Here is an 18,174-nt window from a genome sequence, read left to right on the forward strand (position 1 = left end):
TCGCCCATTCGCCCATGCACACAGCCCATGACACAAGGCAGGGCTGCTGCCTTGTGCTCGTGCACCATGGCCTTGCTCATTGCATTCGTACCGCGTGGGCGACGAACTCCCTTGCTCGTCGTCACATGCCCGCACTATACAACACCCCTTAAGGGTAACACGTAGCGTCCATTGCTTTGTGCGTGCAAGTTATATGAGCGAATCGCATAAAAAATTTAAAATTTATATTCAAAATTAATGAAAAATTAATAAATAATATTAATTTCATAATTTTAGGGCGAAAAATCGAAAATTTATTATTCAATTGATTTCCGATTAACATGGATTCAAGTCTAGGTCATAAAAATTTAAAATTTAACATAAATTTACAATTTTTATGGTGGTTTTTAATCATAGGTATCTAATTAAATTATAATTAATTATGAAAATCAAATTAATTCTAAATTATTCCAATTTTCAACAAATTAATCATAATTACAAATTAGATTGCATAATTAACAAGGCTAGGCATTCAAACTTGTTAAACATATACAGTAGGTCAATCAAAAATTCAAGATTTATCAACAAGAATCGCAAATATTTAATTTAACATCTTAAATTTACGAAATTTTGCATTCGAAAAACTAAAACCTCCGAAAAGTCATAGTTAGGCTTCGAATTTGAGAATTCTGGGTTCGGCCGAAAAACACTATTTTTGTCAAAATTTTAGAATGCCTTTTACATGCGGAATTGACACACAAATCACTCGATTTGGATGAGTAACGAAGAATCTGCCGAAAAACTGCGTACGTATAATTAAATAAACGCAATTTGCAATTAATTAACAATTACGAAAATTAATCACCCCTTTTAATTCTTGCAAATTAGTAATATTTAACCATGTTCATGCAATTTAGATTATGAAAATAATAAGAGGCTCGTGATACCACTGTTAGGTTATGATACATATGACAATTTATAAATCATGCGGAAAAACCATAAAGCCAGGAAAGCATATTATTTACACATAATCATTTAGCATAGTTTAGATGCATACTCTTTGTTGCGTGCCTTCCCTAGCTGCGCCCGAACCGAACAAGAACAAGTCTTTAGGACTCCAAGTGTCGTCCCTCCGTAGATAGTCCACAGCACGTCCGGATCCGCCTTAAGCTTGACCAACTAGGATCGCCCTTAAGGTACTTAGAATTTTCGGCACTTATTAGGCAATTGTATGACTGAATTTTTGCTCTCAAAAATCACTTTGAATACTTGAATACTCGATATAAATTGTGAGCATTGATCACCTATTTATAGGGCATGGGTATCGGATATTAGAATCCTACTAGGAAACGTTTTAGTGAATCTGAATTAATCTAAAATTCAATCACTTAATTTATCTAGTAGACTTAGGAAATTAATCTTATACGAATCCTAACCGATCAAGGTTTCGTACGCAAGCACAAACACACACGCACGCACAGCAGCCCACGAGGGGCGCCATGCGCGCGCGCGCGCTGAGCCCAGGCCCAGCAAGTGCTCGCAGCCCACGAGGGGCGCGCGCCTGCTGGCCTTGCTCTCGCGTTTGGGCTTTGCTTTCTTTGGTCGCGCGCGGGCTTTGCTAGGCGTTGGGCCTAGCTTCGTGCTAGGCCTTGCGTCTAGCAAGCTCGTCCGATGTTTATTCGTACGATGCGCTTCCGATTAAATTCCCGGTTCCGGAATTCATTTCCGATACGAACAATATTTAATATTTCCGATTCCGGAATCAATTTCCGTTTCGAACAAATATTTAATATTTCCGTTTCCGGAATTATTTTCCGATTCCGATAATATTTCCGATTCTGACAATATTTCCGTTTCCGGCAATATTTCCATTTCCGATAATATTTTCCGATACGTACCATGTTTCTGTTTCCGGCAACATCTACGACTTGGATAATATTTATATTTCCGATACGATCCATATTTCCGTTTCCGGCAATATCATCGTTTCCGGAGTATTCATTTCTTGCCTGTGACGATCTCAGCTCCCACTGAAACCAAGATCCGTCGATTCCGAATATCCATAGATGGAGTATTTAATGCCATTAAATACTTGATCCATTTACGTACTATTTGTGTGACCCTACGGGTTCAGTCAAGAGTAAGCTGTGGATTAATATCATTAATTCCACTTGAACTGAAGCGGCCTCTAGCTAGGCATTCAGCTCACTTGATCTCACTGAATTATTTACTTGTTAATTAATACTGAACCGCACTTATTAGACTCAACATAGAATGCATACTTGGACCAAGGGCATTATTTCCTTCGGTATGAACAAAGAAATCCTTGATTGCAGCACACATATCATGCTTGATAACTGGCCATGATTTTTTGAAGAAAACAGCATTTAGACCATCAATCCCAGGGGCCTTAGTATCATCAATACCAGCAAGGGCTGCCTCAATTTCACTATCTGTAACAGGCTGGCATAGCATATTCCTTTCATCAAGAGAAAGAGCAAGACCTTTTCTTACTGTAGGAATGTCCACCACGGGAATTTGAGTAGCACAATCCCCCAGAAGGGACTTGTAGAACTAAAGAATTTCATTTTGGATGTCATCTGGCCTCTCCATCTTATTATTCTGAGAGTCCATCAGCATTGAGATTCTATTTACTCTTTGTCTCTCCTTGACTGCAGCAAAAAATACTTGTTATTCCCATCAACTTGCTGAAGCCAATGAAGCCTGGCTTTCTGTTTTAAAGCAGATTCTTCAAGTTTTAGCCATTTCCTGAGAGTAGTAGAACATTCTTGCTCTTGCACCAGAAGAGAGGAATCAACAACTTGACATTGGAGTTGGGCTTGAACAACCTCCAGTTGTTGTCTAGCTTGTTAAATCCTATCATGGATCCCCTGGAAATCTCTATGGTGGATTTTCTTAAGCTTATTTTTGATAAGCTTCAACCTGGACCATACTGAAAACATGGCAGTCCCCTTACATTCCTGCTTCCAACAACACTCAACAGCTAGCATAAACTCAGCATGGTTAGCTAAGTAATTAAGAAATTTAAATGGCCTCCCACCTCCTTTCTCTTCAGCAAGACAAGTGATTAAGATAGGACTGTGATCTGATAACCCAGGGTTCAAGTATTCTGTGCAAACTGCTCCTTTCTGGCTCATCCATTCAGCATTACCCAAACACCTATCAATTCTGCTAGTAGTTTTGTTTCCATCACCACCTTTGTGCCAAGAGAAAAAATGCCCACTACTCTTGAGTTCAGAGAGAAGGCATTGATCAACAACATCTGAAAAATCCTTGATTTCTGCCAAAGTCACAGGAGCTCCATTAACTCTATCATGGATACCAAGCATGGTATTGAAATCACCAGATAGAATCGAAGGAACATTACCAATACTAGCATTGAGAGCTCTCAACTCATCCCACAACTTCTTCCTATCTTGAATGGTGTGTAAACCATAGATGGCAGTAAAAAAGAATTCAAAATCCCCTTTCTGGTTATGAACTGCACAATGAATGTAATGTTCATGAATGTGCTCAACTTTGATTGTGACTGAACCAGGTATCCAACCAATCCAAATCCTCCCCTTATCACTACAACTGTAATTATTATCCCAGCTCCACTGCCTGCCAAACTTATTCAGCACTGCAGTATACTTCCTACTTTTCACTCTTGTTTCTAGAATGGCAATGACTTTAATATTATGAGTGTTGACCACTCTTCTCACCTCAGAAACCTTAGAGGGGTCATTAAGCCCTCTAATGTTCCATATGCAGATACTAATCATAGCAGATTAGGGGGTGGAGGGATATCCTCCTCCTCTAAACTCTCTACACTGTTCTCATCATCCTCCTTTTCAGATTCCACCTCATCCAAAACACTAAAGTGATTACCAGTAGCAAGTACACCTTTGTTTCTGGACTTCTTTGTGGCCACCTTCCAACCAGCATCAGCACCTGAGTGGTGAGAAATGGTTTGATGCATAGGGGTAACCAGAGAAACAACATTAGTTTGAGTCTGTTGTTTCTTAGGCACACATATCTTCTTCACCACTGGGGGGTTTTTCTTCTTAGCTTGAGTATTCCTGTTAGTCACTACAGAACAATCATGCCCTGGTGTTTTACATTTTTGACAGTAAGTGGGCTTCCAATCATAAACAACAGGCTGCTTGAATTCTTTGCCATTTACATCAACAATCCAAACATGATCAGGCAAGGCTTCAGTGACATCCATTTCAATTAAGACTCGAGCAAAGGAGATTCTCTGCTGTCTTGTAGTACAATCATCAGCACAAACAGGTACACCCAACAGACTCCCTATTCTACTCAAAGAATCACTGCTCCTGCAATTAAAAGGTAAGTTAGGCAGTTTAACCCACAGAGGAATCACTCTAAGTACTTCCTCATAGAAATTAAAATCAGCAGACCATGGTTTGATAATGATTGGCTTGCTAAAAAAGGTATAAGGGCCACCCCTAAGAATACGATCTACATCAGCAACAAAGTCAAATTGGATGAGAAAATACCCATCATCATGAAGGAAAACATTAGGAGTACCAATCTGAGACCAATTAGCAGCAATATATCGTTTAATAGAAGCAATTGAAGGAGTTTCCTGAAGGAAATAATGCCCTTGGTCCAAGTATGCATTCTATGTTAAGTCTAATAAATGCGGTTCAGTATTAATTAACAAGTTAATAATTCAGTGAGATCAAGTGAGCTGAATGCCTAGCTAGAGGCCGCTTCAGTTCAAGTGGAATTAATGATATTAATCCACAGCTTACTCTTGACTGAACCCGTAGGGTCACACAAATAGTACGTAAACGGGTCAAGTATTTAATGGCATTAAATACTCCATCTATGAATATTCGGAACCGACGGATCTTGGTTTCAGTGGGAGCTAAGATCGTCACAGGCAAGAAATGAATACTCCGGAAACGATGATATTGCCGGAAACGGAAATATGGATCGTATCGGAAATATGAATATTATCCAAGTCGTAGATGTTGCCGGAAACGGAAACATGGTACGTATCGGAAAATATTATTGGAAATGGAAATATTACCAGAATCGGAAATATTGCCGGAAACGGAAATATTGTCAGAATCGGAAATATTACCGGAATCGGAAAATAATTCCGGAAACGGAAATATTAAATATTTGTTCGAAACGGAAATTAATTCCGGAATCGGAAATATTAAATATTGTTCGTATCGGAAATAGATTCCGGAAATGGAAATTTAATCGGAAGCGTATCGTACGAATTAGCATCGGACGAGGCCTGCCAGACGAAGGCCCAGCACGAAGCCGGGCCATCGCCCAGCAAGCACGCACGCCACAAGCCCAGTGCGCGCCAAGGCCACGGATGCGTGGGCCGCGCTGCATGGGCTGCTGCTCGCATGCGCATGGGCAGCCCTAGTGGCTGCCGTGTGTATGTGTGAGTTTGTGCTCATGCGTGATTCCTAAAACTGCAAGAGTTAGTGTGTGATTAAATTCCTATTCCTAATTAGATAAATTAATTAAATAGAATTCATGTAGGATTCTAATTTCAATTAGTTCGTATCTTACTAGGATTGCGATTCCTTTTCCATAACTCTATAAATAAAGGCCTAGGGGTCATTATTTATACACGAGTTTCAAGTATTCAAAACTAAGATTTTTAAGCAGAAAAATCAGCCAATATTCTTGCCTACCTAACCGAAAATATTAGAACCTTAAGGGCGATTCTAGTTGGTCAATCTTAAGGCGGATCCGGACGTGCTGTGGACTATCTACGGAGGGACGACACTTGGAGTCCTAAAGACTTGTTCTTGTTCGGTTCGGGCGCAGCTAGGGAAGGCACGCAACAAAGAGTATGCATCTAAACTATGCTAAATGATTATGTGTAAATAATATGTTTCCTGGCTTTATGGTTTTTCCGCATGATTTATGAACTGTCATATGAATCATAACCTAACAGTGGTATCACGAGCCCCTTATTATTTTCATAATCTAAATTGCATGAACATGGTTAAATATTACAAATTTGCAAGAATTAAAAGGGGTGATTAATTTTCGTAATTGTTAATTAATTGCAAATTGCGTTTATTTAATTATACGTACGCAGTTTTTCGGCAGTTTCTTCGTTACTCATCCGAATTGAGTGATTTTTGTGTCAATTCCGCATGTAAAAGGCATTCTAAAATTTTGACAAAAATAGTATTTTTCTGCCGAACCCAGAATTCTCAAATTCGAAGCCTAACTATGACTTTTCGAAGGTTTTAGTTTTTCGAATGCAAAATTTCGTAAATTTAAGATGTTAAATTAAATATTTGCGATTCTTGTTGATAAATCTTGAATTTTTGATTGACCTACTGCATATGTTTAACAAGTTTGAATGCCTAGTCTTGTTAATTATGCAATCTAATTTGTAATTATGATTAATTTGTTGAAAATTAGAATAATTTAGAATTAATTTGATTTTCATAATTAATTGTAATTTAATTAGAAACCTATGATTAAAAACCACCATAAAAATTGTAAATTTACGATAAATTTTAAATTTTTATGACCTAGACTTGAATCCATATCAATCGGAAATCAATTGGATAATAAATTTTCGATTTTTTCGCCCTAAAATTATGAAATTAATAATATTTATTAATTTGTCATTAATTTTAAATATAAATTTTAAATTTTTATGCGATTCGTTCAAATAACTTGCACGCACGAAGCAATGGACGCTTCGTGTTACCCTTAAGGGGTGTTGTATAATGCGGGCATGCGACGACGAGCAAGGGAGCTCGTCGCCCGTGCGGCACGAATGCAATGAGCAAGGGCGTAGTGCACGAGCACAAGGCAGCAGCCCTGCCTTGTGTCGTGTGCCACGAGCAATGAACGAATGGGCATGGGCGAGGGGCGAGCCAAGGCAGTCGCGTGTGGGCAGCAAGCGAGCTGCGCCACAACGCGCGCTGCCTCGCACAAGTGCGCGCAGCCTCGTGCGCAGCGAGCGCAAGCTCGCGTGCCACGAGCGCTGCGCCCAGCACTACTCGCGCGCACAGCGCGCGATGTCGCTCGCCCAGCGAGCGATGTCGCGCCCCAGCGAGCGATGGCTCGCGCGCACAGCGCGCGATGTCGCCCGCCCAGCGAGCGGTGTCACGCCCCAGCGAGCGATGGCTCGCGCGCACAGCGAGCGAGCCAGCGCGCCCAGCGAGCGATGTCGCGCGCCCAGCGAGCGATCTCGCGCGCGCGCACTGCGAGCGATAGCTCGCGTGCGATGGGGCGCTGTGCGGAGACTTGCGTTAGGACAGCAGCAGCTATGCGACGAGCGCATGGGCTGCGCGCACATGGCCAGCAATGGCTGTGTGCGTACGGCCCATGGGCGTGCAACGCGTAGGGTGTTTGCGTTACGATTAGATCGTTTTGAATGTTTAATTTGAAAATTTCAGTTCACGTAATTTTAATTAATTTTAAAATTAATAATTTGAATTAATTTCTTGGATTTTAATTTTGAATATTATAATTATAATAAATGGTATTTATTCTAATTATTTTACTAAAATTAAAATGATGAATTAATTTAAATGCGACTGAAATTAAATTAAATTTTTGGATTCAATTATAAATTTATATGAGCTTTAAATTTTAATTAAAATTGTATGTTTCCGGTTAGACTAGAAATACAATTTTATGTTTAAAATTAGTAAAGCATATGAATTTATTGATTTGAGTGGGAGCGCTTTTTAGTCATAAACTCTTGATTAGGTCTACAAATCCTTAAGGTTAAAACAACTTGATTAGAATTAATAAGGACTGAATAATTGGTAGATTATTGGTGCCCTTGATTAATTGCTGCAAATGTTTACGTGATGCATAATGTGTTTTACTAACCAGCTATGTGGGCCATTCATGATAATGAATGGGTGAATGGTATATATTGTATATGTACTGTTTTGCAGGTTATGAAGTGACTAGTATGGCCCAAATAGGATAGAAAATATGGTCTGCGTACCATTAATTTGAATGTAATTGGTCTAAAGCACCAAAGTTATTTTTCAATTCAAATATGGTCTGCGTACCATCAAATAGTTGTAATTAGTTATAGCTTATCCTATTTGAAGAAAATGGTGCCTCCCACGGAGATTTTCAAGACGGACTTTGAAGTCAAAGCTTCAAGATGAAGTCGGGCCATACTAGATCACAAATATCTTATGCATGTTTTAAGTTATTTATTGTTTTAAATATGTCTTAAAATGCATGAGATCAAAAGCTTGATTATGTTGCATGATTAAGGATTTTAGTTCACTTAAAATCTAACCAACATAGTAAGAGCCTTAAGTTCCAAACTTAAAAATTGAGTTAAAAGGTGCCATGCCAAAATATACACTTGCTTGGATATCCTTTACATCAATCTAGTAATAGTTTTCGCTCAGCGAGGTGTTACTTATTGGTCCTAAAGGGGCAAGGTACACAAATAATTGTGAGTACATGTTAGTTTTGGTGAAACTCAACGATATAAGTAAGGAGTCCTTTTATGTCGTGGCAAATTCGATAGGTTTACCTAATAAGTTCTTAGACGTACCTATCAACCAAGAATAGTTTCTAGACTATTAGCAAAAGGCTTTTGCTTACCTAAGATGTTCTAGGATTAAGTCGACAAACTGTGCTTAGTTCTTCAATGATTTTAGGATCTTGGAATCATTTTATTCACACCTGCCGGAACAATAAAATCGAATAAAATGCTAATAACTTGTTTGAATTGCATGGTTGCTTTAATTTCAAGTTATTATTCATGATAAATGTTTAGACTTTGCATGCTTCAATGTATGTTTTAATTATTGTTTATAATTAAATATCTTGCACTGCAATAAATCCTTTTAGAAAGGTAACAGTAAATTTCCTCGATTGGTAGTGAATCCAAGAACGATTCACGGAAAAGAGAGAAAGTGAGCAATTTAAAATGTACGTTTCTTTTAGCGACTTTTATGGTTGTTTTCGAATATCAAAATCGAATGGCAAACCAATTGGTGCTTGTGAATTCAAAATACAATGTAGTTTTGAGATCATAAAGCATTGAGTTTAATACGCTCAGCTTTACCAATGGTTAACAACCTAATATCTTTGTCCATTTAATTCTCGAATGAGTCTAGTCCCTAGACATTCGAATAGATCGATGCTTAGAGAACTTTAGAAGCTTCTGGTAAGATCATCTAGTTGAAACAAAATATTCAACATAAATTAAAATGGTAAAGAACCTTGTTGGTGACATTGGACATGTCTAACAAAGTATAAAAGTCAACACTAAAGAATTCAATAAGACTATAAGAAAGGGTACAAGAAATAGGAAAACGAGGAACAAATGAAAGGAATTTACGATTCCGTTTCTACCTATAAATTTATGTTTAAAAAGAAGTGACCTAGCAATCAAACTTCCTTGGTATCATATACCGCTTGAGGTTCTTACTTCGGTAATAACTCAAACAATGGAAGCTAGGATACACTAATGACCTACAAGTGGGAAATGAAGCATGGCATTGCTACATTAATTGTAGGGTCATCTAGTTTGTTTTAAGTCCTTTCAAAGGCTGGAACTTAATGACTATTTTGTTCCATAATCAGCATACCTAAATTTCTGCTTCAAACACAGAAAGACTCACATTCAGAAGAACAAAAACAATGCTTGTTTGTTTGTTTATTTGAATGAAATGGTCAATTACTGGTTGAGTCAATATGCTTGATTAAAACAAACAACTCTTTAAAGAACTTTACTAGGTTCAAATCAAACCCTTGATTTGAGTTCCATTAAATCTTTGGCATTGTTGCTTAGACCATATCAACAAGTTAACATTCATAAGCTCTATTTTGATGGACTTCTGAAAGTTGATTGATTTCCAGATCATTTTAAGACAACTAGTCTTACTTGTTGAAAGTAACAAAAGATATGAACTATTGTTAGAACGCCTAGACAATGGAGTTCAAAGCTAAAGAAAGATTTTATGACTTTATTATTTCACATGGATTTGAGTGAATATAGGTTTATTTACTCAAATGTGATATAAGTTGAATCTGTTTGGCTAGTTCAAAGATTCAAAAGTATAAAATCCACTTGGCAAGAAATCATAAAGATCTAGGTTAGATCATGTTGATGATTACTTGAGACCAAATATGATCATCAATGATTGTGTGTTGCAATTTCACAATCTAGGTCCATAAGATATGGCATATCGTAGTTGGAATAATCGAAGTCAATTAGTACTTGATTCGATCAATGATGAATCATAAAGACTTTTCCTATAATTTCTAAAACAAAATGCTCAACTACCACCAAACTAAACCAAATTCGTCAAAGATATTGAAAAGTAATTTCAGAATATCTTTTCATAATATATCTAAAGAGTTCCTAAACTCAGTGGGAGCTTAGTGTTTGTTATTCAACAAACTAAGGCCCAAGCATAGATATATGTTTCATTGTGATTTATTCAAATGAGACACAAGGGTATTGTTTCTACCACGAATTTTTGAGAACATAATGTTTGTTTGCTCGAAATAATGTCCTTTTGGAGATTCGTTTCCAAAATGACAAGTGGGAGAAAATAGACCTCGAAAGTTTTCGAGGCGAACAACAAACATAAACGGACATTCCGGAGGCTTTTCGAAGTACTTCAGAAAATCCGAACTTATTCTTTAAGGACTTTAGAAGTGGCTTTAAAGAATAGATATCTCTTAGAAGACTTTACAAGTGCTTCAAAGAGAACAGAATATTCAAAGGACTTTCAAGTGGCTATTGATATTCTAATGTTTGATGTTCTATACCCAAGTAGGCATAGAATTCAAGTCACTGAAACTATGAGATTCTTCTATTAGATAGTAAAGAAACATAGAGATCAGGTCAATGAAACTATGAGATTCTTCTATTAAATAGTGAAGAAACCTACAACTTGCAGTCAAACTATTATCATGTAGATTAATGAGTTTGTGACTTGTAAGAAAGCTATGACGAAACCTAGATTCCCTAAAATGGTTAGAGGCCATATATAGACTCAAATGTTTTAAATGGTTAGAGGCCATAAAACATACTCAATGTTTTGATGACAAAATTGAAATTTTGTTGATTTGCAAGAATAGTTTCACACCTATTGGTTGCAAGTTTGTTTTAAGGATAAAAACCATCAAACAAGAATTGTGTTCACACACAAAGCTAGATTAGTTGCTAAAGGTTACAAGCAAATTCATGGCATGGATTGTGTTGAAACCTCATGCATAATCGTAATGCTCAAGTCTATAATTCAAGCAATGATTGCATATTGGTACATATAGCAATTGGATGACAAAACGTATTCCTCAATCAAATGTTGGAATAAACTATGTACATGGTATGTCATAGGATTTGTGGATCCAAATGAATGCTTGAAAAAGAAAGCTAGCTTATGAAATCTAAAGTACAGATTTAAGCAAGCAATTGGGAATTAGAAATGTATTTTAGTGAAGCTAATAAGTATTTTAGTTTCATAAAATGTACATGATTCTTATAGATATATAAGAAGTTTAGTGGGAGTACATAAAAACTTATTTGGTCCTATGTGTATCACACACATATCTCTCTATTGTGAAATAACATTCAAATGCTAAATACTTAGATTTGAGATTATTCATCAATGACGGACCAAGGCGAAACTTAGTACATACTGGGTATTAAGATCTATTCACAAAGATCTTATGATATTGTTTTGGATTAAGTAAATGGCATTTACTAAATCAAACACGAAAGTCTCCATTGGAGATATTCGACCCATGTGAATAAATCTAAGTAAAGGATGTTTGAACTATGTATAAGCATTTACTAAGTTAAACATCAAAGGATCTAAATAAGATTCTTAACCTATATTATATGTCAAAGAATTTAGCTGGATTTAGTATCTACTGAAACTAGATAAGCTAAAGTTACATGAATAGAATTCAATTGGGAATTATTCTCCAAAAGAATTTATCATGTATGATATAATATGAGGATCGCCAAAAACGTATCGTATGACTTTAGCCATGACGAACATATACCAATCTCTATTGATCTAAGTAAAGATCAACTAGATTGAGATCAAGAATACTTATGGTACTTGAAAAGGTACATAGGAATAGTTCTTGATTCAAGGAAATAAAGATATGCTAAATATTGATGCTACACGCATAAACACTGGCAAAGGATCAAGCAAGACCCTTTGGAGTTAACCATTGATAAGGACGAGCTATAGAGCATCGTGTTTTGAAATGGCAACATGGATTGGAGACCATGAGTTGTTGCGTGGGAAATTAAAATAATAATTTCTATGTTCTAAGATATAGTTGGAGAGTCTTCCACATATCTATGAACTGCTTGGATAGGTAAATCCAAACAAAGCATCACTAGCAACCTATACAGTTGAAGTAAAAGTAATTATTGCCTAAGAAGCAATAAAACAGGGTTGTTTAAAGAGTTCTTCACTGAACTTGGGAAGATCACCTATCTGCTGGCTTGATGGTTCTTCATTGAAAAATGCGTAGAACCACTCTTGAAGCAAGAAAAAGGTCTGCTAACTTGATGGTTCTTCATTGAGAAATGCGTAGAACCACCATTGTAGCGAGAAAGACTAGATCACAAAATAAACATACTCAAAAGATCTTATCATCTATCTCGAAGAACATTCGATGAAAAGGATATTAAGATTGGCAAAGCATGATAACTAAACCTATGCAACAAGTGAGAAGCAACACTTACATTGTAGCACTGGAAATCAAGCATAGCTTTGAATTCCATGAATTGTTTTAGAAAATGGGTTTGAGGCCCATGGTTATAAAACATTGGGGTTGAACATTTATCATATATGAAATGTATTTTCATATTCCATTTAATCTTGGTTTAGTATTAAATGATGAGTCCCTTCAATTTGACGATATATTCAAGATAGACTGTCAGGACCAGTCCTGTGACTAAGAAATGTCTGTCAAGTGAACTTGAATGTCAAAGATTGAAAATGGTCCCTAATCGGAGTTTTCTATAAAGTTGGACGCATAGAAAACGTTAGACGATTAGAATGCAAGATGACTAGTAGTTCTGTTTCTTGAACTATGTGGACATGGCAATGTCATAATCATTTGCATAGATACTTACTTTGGGAAGACTAGTATCGGACAAGACCTATGAAACTTTACTGTAAGAGATGAAAATCTGTCATGAGTAAATTTCATTAAATTATTAGACACTAAATCCTCAATACCTGAGTGATTTGAGATTACTTGTTTGAGAACTGGTTGCTTTGACGTTGACCAACCGTCGCACCGTAAAAGGAGGCTATAAAGGCAACGCTCAGGTAATCACCTATCAAACGAAGTCTAATCTCAAGATCGCAAGATTGGGATTGTCCTCCCATAAATCGGGATGAGATGCTTAAAAGTTGTACAAGGCCACTCGGAGAGCTAGAAACTGTGAAATGCATGGCCGTGCTCGGATGAATCATAGGCTATGATTATCTGTTTATTTGATCAGTTGAACTCTGAAACCGAGGAACACCTCTGGACATAATAAGGATGACAACTCTTACCTTATGTTCAAGAGCAAGCATCGAGTGACAAAGGAATTAGGAAATGCACACTTGTCCCTAAGGACAAGTGGGAGACTGAAGGAAATAATGCCCTTGGTCCAAGTATGCATTCTATGTTAAGTCTAATAAATGCGGTTCAGTATTAATTAACAAGTTAATAATTCAGTGAGATCAAGTGAGCTGAATGCCTAGCTAGAGGCCGCTTCAGTTCAAGTGGAATTAATGATATTAATCCACAGCTTACTCTTGACTGAACCCGTAGGGTCACACAAATAGTACGTAAACGGGTCAAGTATTTAATGGCATTAAATACTCCATCTATGAATATTCGGAACCGACGGATCTTGGTTTCAGTGGGAGCTAAGATCGTCACAGGCAAGAAATGAATACTCCGGAAACGATGATATTGCCGGAAACGGAAATATGGATCGTATCGGAAATATGAATATTATCCAAGTCGTAGATGTTGCCGGAAACGGAAACATGGTACGTATCGGAAAATATTATTGGAAATGGAAATATTACCAGAATCGGAAATATTGCCGGAAACGGAAATATTGTCAGAATCGGAAATATTACCGGAATCGGAAAATAATTCCGGAAACGGAAATATTAAATATTTGTTCGAAACGGAAATTAATTCCGGAATCGGAAATATTAAATATTGTTCGTATCGGAAATAGATTCCGGAAATGGAAATTTAATCGGAAGCGTATCGTACGAATTAGCATCGGACGAGGCCTGCCAGACGAAGGCCCAGCACGAAGCCGGGCCATCGCCCAGCAAGCACGCACGCCACAAGCCCAGCGCGCGCCAAGGCCACGGATGCGTGGGCCGCGCTGCATGGGCTGCTGCTCGCATGCGCATGGGCAGCCCTAGTGGCTGCCGTGTGTATGTGTGAGTTTGTGCTCATGCGTGATTCCTAAAACTGCAAGAGTTAGTGTGTGATTAAATTCCTATTCCTAATTAGATAAATTAATTAAATAGAATTCATGTAGGATTCTAATTTCAATTAGTTCGTATCTTACTAGGATTGCGATTCCTTTTCCATAACTCTATAAATAAAGGCCTAGGGGTCATTATTTATACACGAGTTTCAAGTATTCAAAACTAAGATTTTTAAGCAGAAAAATCAGCCAATATTCTTGCCTACCTAACCGAAAATATTAGAACCTTAAGGGCGATTCTAGTTGGTCAATCTTAAGGCGGATCCGGACGTGCTGTGGACTATCTACGGAGGGACGACACTTGGAGTCCTAAAGACTTGTTCTTGTTCGGTTCGGGCGCAGCTAGGGAAGGCACGCAACAAAGAGTATGCATCTAAACTATGCTAAATGATTATGTGTAAATAATATGTTTCCTGGCTTTATGGTTTTTCCGCATGATTTATGAACTGTCATATGAATCATAACCTAACATTTCCCCCACAACATACAACACCAAAGAGGCCAGCCATTTATCAGTCAATTTATCAATCTCATATTTCTGTAGATGAGCTAGTTTCTTCCCATCTTTAATGGTAGGAGCAACAAACTGAAGTGAGATACCCTTACCAGTCAGAGGAGAGCGTTGAAAAAGGCTAGACCAAGTTCCAGCCTGCGCTTGCGGTGCAGCAACACCTACGCCAGAAACAGGGGGAGGCACAACGGTGGAGCTCCGGCTTGCTAGAGTGCCAACAAGTCTACTAGAGAGGTCACTAATCCTCGCATCAATCGCTTCATTGGGCTGCCCTGGTGCGCCATTGATTCCGCCATTAACACCTTCAACTTGTGAGGCCAGATTCAAAAACGGCTCCAACGGCTCTATTTGAGGCCGAGTTCCAGAAATTCCTAGGGCTTGATTCAGCTCGATTATAGTATTGTGAAGTTCAACAGGAATCATACCAGCACTGGGATGCACAAATGGCGAGGAAATCAGCCTTGACGGCGGTTCCGAAAAAGTGGGAGGATGGCTAGGCTGATTCTGCGAATCCGGAATATTATCCAAACCCTTATTGTTACTACTATTTTTAGACGGAGATCCACTATTTTTAGCAAGGTTATCATTACCTGATTTCTTCTTCCTTCCCATCGAGAATGGTGTGTGATAGTAATCGCCCTAAACACACTCCATGGCTAGAGAGAAGAGAGAGCTTTTTTTTTCTAATTTTTCTCGGAATTTTCGGGCTTCCATTACACCAATATAATTTTTAATAGATAAACATCTTAAAGTGTTAAATAATTAATTTTATACATTATTAGTGATTTTGAAGAATCACTTTTATTAAAATGAAAAATTTTATCACTAGAAAATAGATGGAGTAACTTTTAACTATATAAGGATAACTTTAAGCATTTTTAAATATATAAGGGTAACTTTGGTGTACAATATTTATCGTACACCCCATGTAAATAAGAATTCGTGTTCGAGGTTACTTCAATCGTGCAATCTGGTAAAAGAAAAAAGGTCTTTAGGTGATAAACCCTGTTCTTTTGGACTTCATTGCAGTTCAGTTTAATTCAGCCCCATTCAGTTCATTTCAAAGGAACGACAATGTGTTCATCTTATTTTATTATGATAATTTTAAATATTACTAGTAATTATATTGTAATGTTGATATTTATTTACTATTATTATTATTATTATTATTATTATTATTATTATTATTATTATTATTATTTTTATTATTATTTCTATTGTTGTATTATTATTATTATTATTATTATTATTATTGTTTATTACACTATTATTTATTATTTATTATTTTATTATTTTATTATTTTAATATTTTAATATATTTTAATATTTATTATTTTATTTATTTATTATTTATTATTTATTATTATTATTTATTATTTATTATTTATTATTTATTATTTATTATTTATTATTTATTATTTATTATTTATTATTTATTATTTATTATTTATTATTTATTATTTATTATTTATTATTTATTATTTATTATTTATTATTTATTATTTATTATTTATTATTTATTATTTATTATTTATTATTTATTATTTATTATTTATTATTTATTATTTATTATTTATTATTTATTATTTATTATTTATTATTTATTATTTATTATTTATTATTTATTATTTATTATTTATTATTTACTATTTACTATTTACTTTACTATTTACTATTTACTATATTATTTATTATTTATTATTTAGGAAAAATTAATTTTAATAATCGAACCTTTGGGGCATTTACTTTTAATAATCCAACATATCGATTATTATCTAATAATCCAACCTTTATTCCCCATCCTCTTTTATTGCACCCAACAGGTAAAACACCCGCTATAGCTGGTCATATGTCCACGTGGCATGTTGCTATTAGTCAATTGTATACTACCTTCGTTTCAGAAATTTCTTTACGCTTTGGAAAATGTGTCCAAAGTATGAAAACTTTGACCGTAAATTCTCACTATTATATACATCAAAATATTACATGTAAGATCTTGTTAGATTGGTCTCGTTATTCATTGTGAGAATATCGACTTTTTATAATTTTCTCACATACGAAATTGAATATATTAGTAGTTAAATATTGCATTGGAGTCCGTGAAAATAGTAACTGTAAATAATTTTATGAAACGGAGGTAGTATTATTTAATTTTTAGTTATGACTTATGTTTTAGGATTTCTATTTGCTGGGATTTATTTTTTCCACTTTCTAAAATAGCTTCTATTATTGTTAAACAACCTTTCGTAACGTTATTTTGCAAAAAGTAGAACAAAAAACACCCGTAAATAATTAAAATTTTAATTTTTTTTCTTTTCAAAAAACTAATCCAATCGTCTTCTTTACTACATGAATAAACTCCAGACCACCATCACACCTCATAGCTACCGATTCCACACCACCATAACCTCACCTCGGAGCATGGAAAAACTTCGGCGACAACCTGGAATGTTCTAAGCAAAGAGTGTATGAAATTCGCAAATTAACCATTAGTACTCCCTCTGTCCCTTAACATTCGACCCGGTTTGACTTTTTATAATTCACTTTAATTTGACCCTATTTTATTTCAGTATATGAAAACAAATGTTAGTATATAGTATATTGTTGGCTTCATCTTAATATATATTTTCAAAATATTAATATTTTTATAAGTTTTTATAATATGTAATTAAAGAAATTGGTGATCAAAGTTGTGTATTGACAAGCGTGTCCGATCAAAACAGATCGAGTATTAAGGGACGAAGGGATTGGAGTGAAATTGCTGGTGAACACGTCAAATTAGTTGGAGTGAATTACTAATTTATTATAGGTTTTTGAGTAATCGTGGTTTTTGATGTTTTTGAATTAAGTAAATGCTCTCACCCTCTTTTGACTCTATGGTCCATCTGAATTTGATATTCAATTTCTTTTTACTTGAATTGAGTGGGTCATTGGTGGTGCAACGGTAGGGAAGGGGAATGAAACACAACAAATACTGAGAGACTTTCTCCCCAAGTTTTCTCTCGGTGTATGTTAGCCTAACGTGCACCGCAGCCATGGCAGGAAAATCTGGCTCGAAATCTCACAGCAACAAGCATGGAAATGGCAAAGGAAAACCTCGAGGTCCATCATCGGATTCCCAGGCATTGAAAACGCGCAGTATTGAGGAGGTATTGGGGGTTGAAGCTCTTGATTTTGGAGTTGAAAA

The 18,174-nt window shown here is 36.1% G+C and overlaps 1 protein-coding gene across 1 annotated transcript; it reads right to left on the bottom strand.

Moving 5' to 3' along the window:
* Window positions 1-3,936: 3,936 nt before the first annotated feature.
* Window positions 3,937-15,693, bottom strand: LOC130466911 (uncharacterized). The gene is made up of 2 exons (XM_056835475.1): window positions 15,083-15,693; window positions 3,937-4,319 (listed from the first exon to the last, which is right to left on the bottom strand). Exons 1-2 carry the CDS (start codon window positions 15,597-15,599, stop codon window positions 4,303-4,305), a joined length of 534 nt encoding a protein of 177 aa, XP_056691453.1. The 5' UTR covers window positions 15,600-15,693; the 3' UTR covers window positions 3,937-4,302.
* Window positions 15,694-18,174: the final 2,481 nt, after the last annotated feature.

Source organism: Spinacia oleracea, chromosome 2 (genome assembly GCF_020520425.1).
Source record: "Spinacia oleracea cultivar Varoflay chromosome 2, BTI_SOV_V1, whole genome shotgun sequence".
In the NCBI taxonomy this organism is placed as follows: Eukaryota; Viridiplantae; Streptophyta; class Magnoliopsida; order Caryophyllales; family Amaranthaceae; genus Spinacia; species Spinacia oleracea.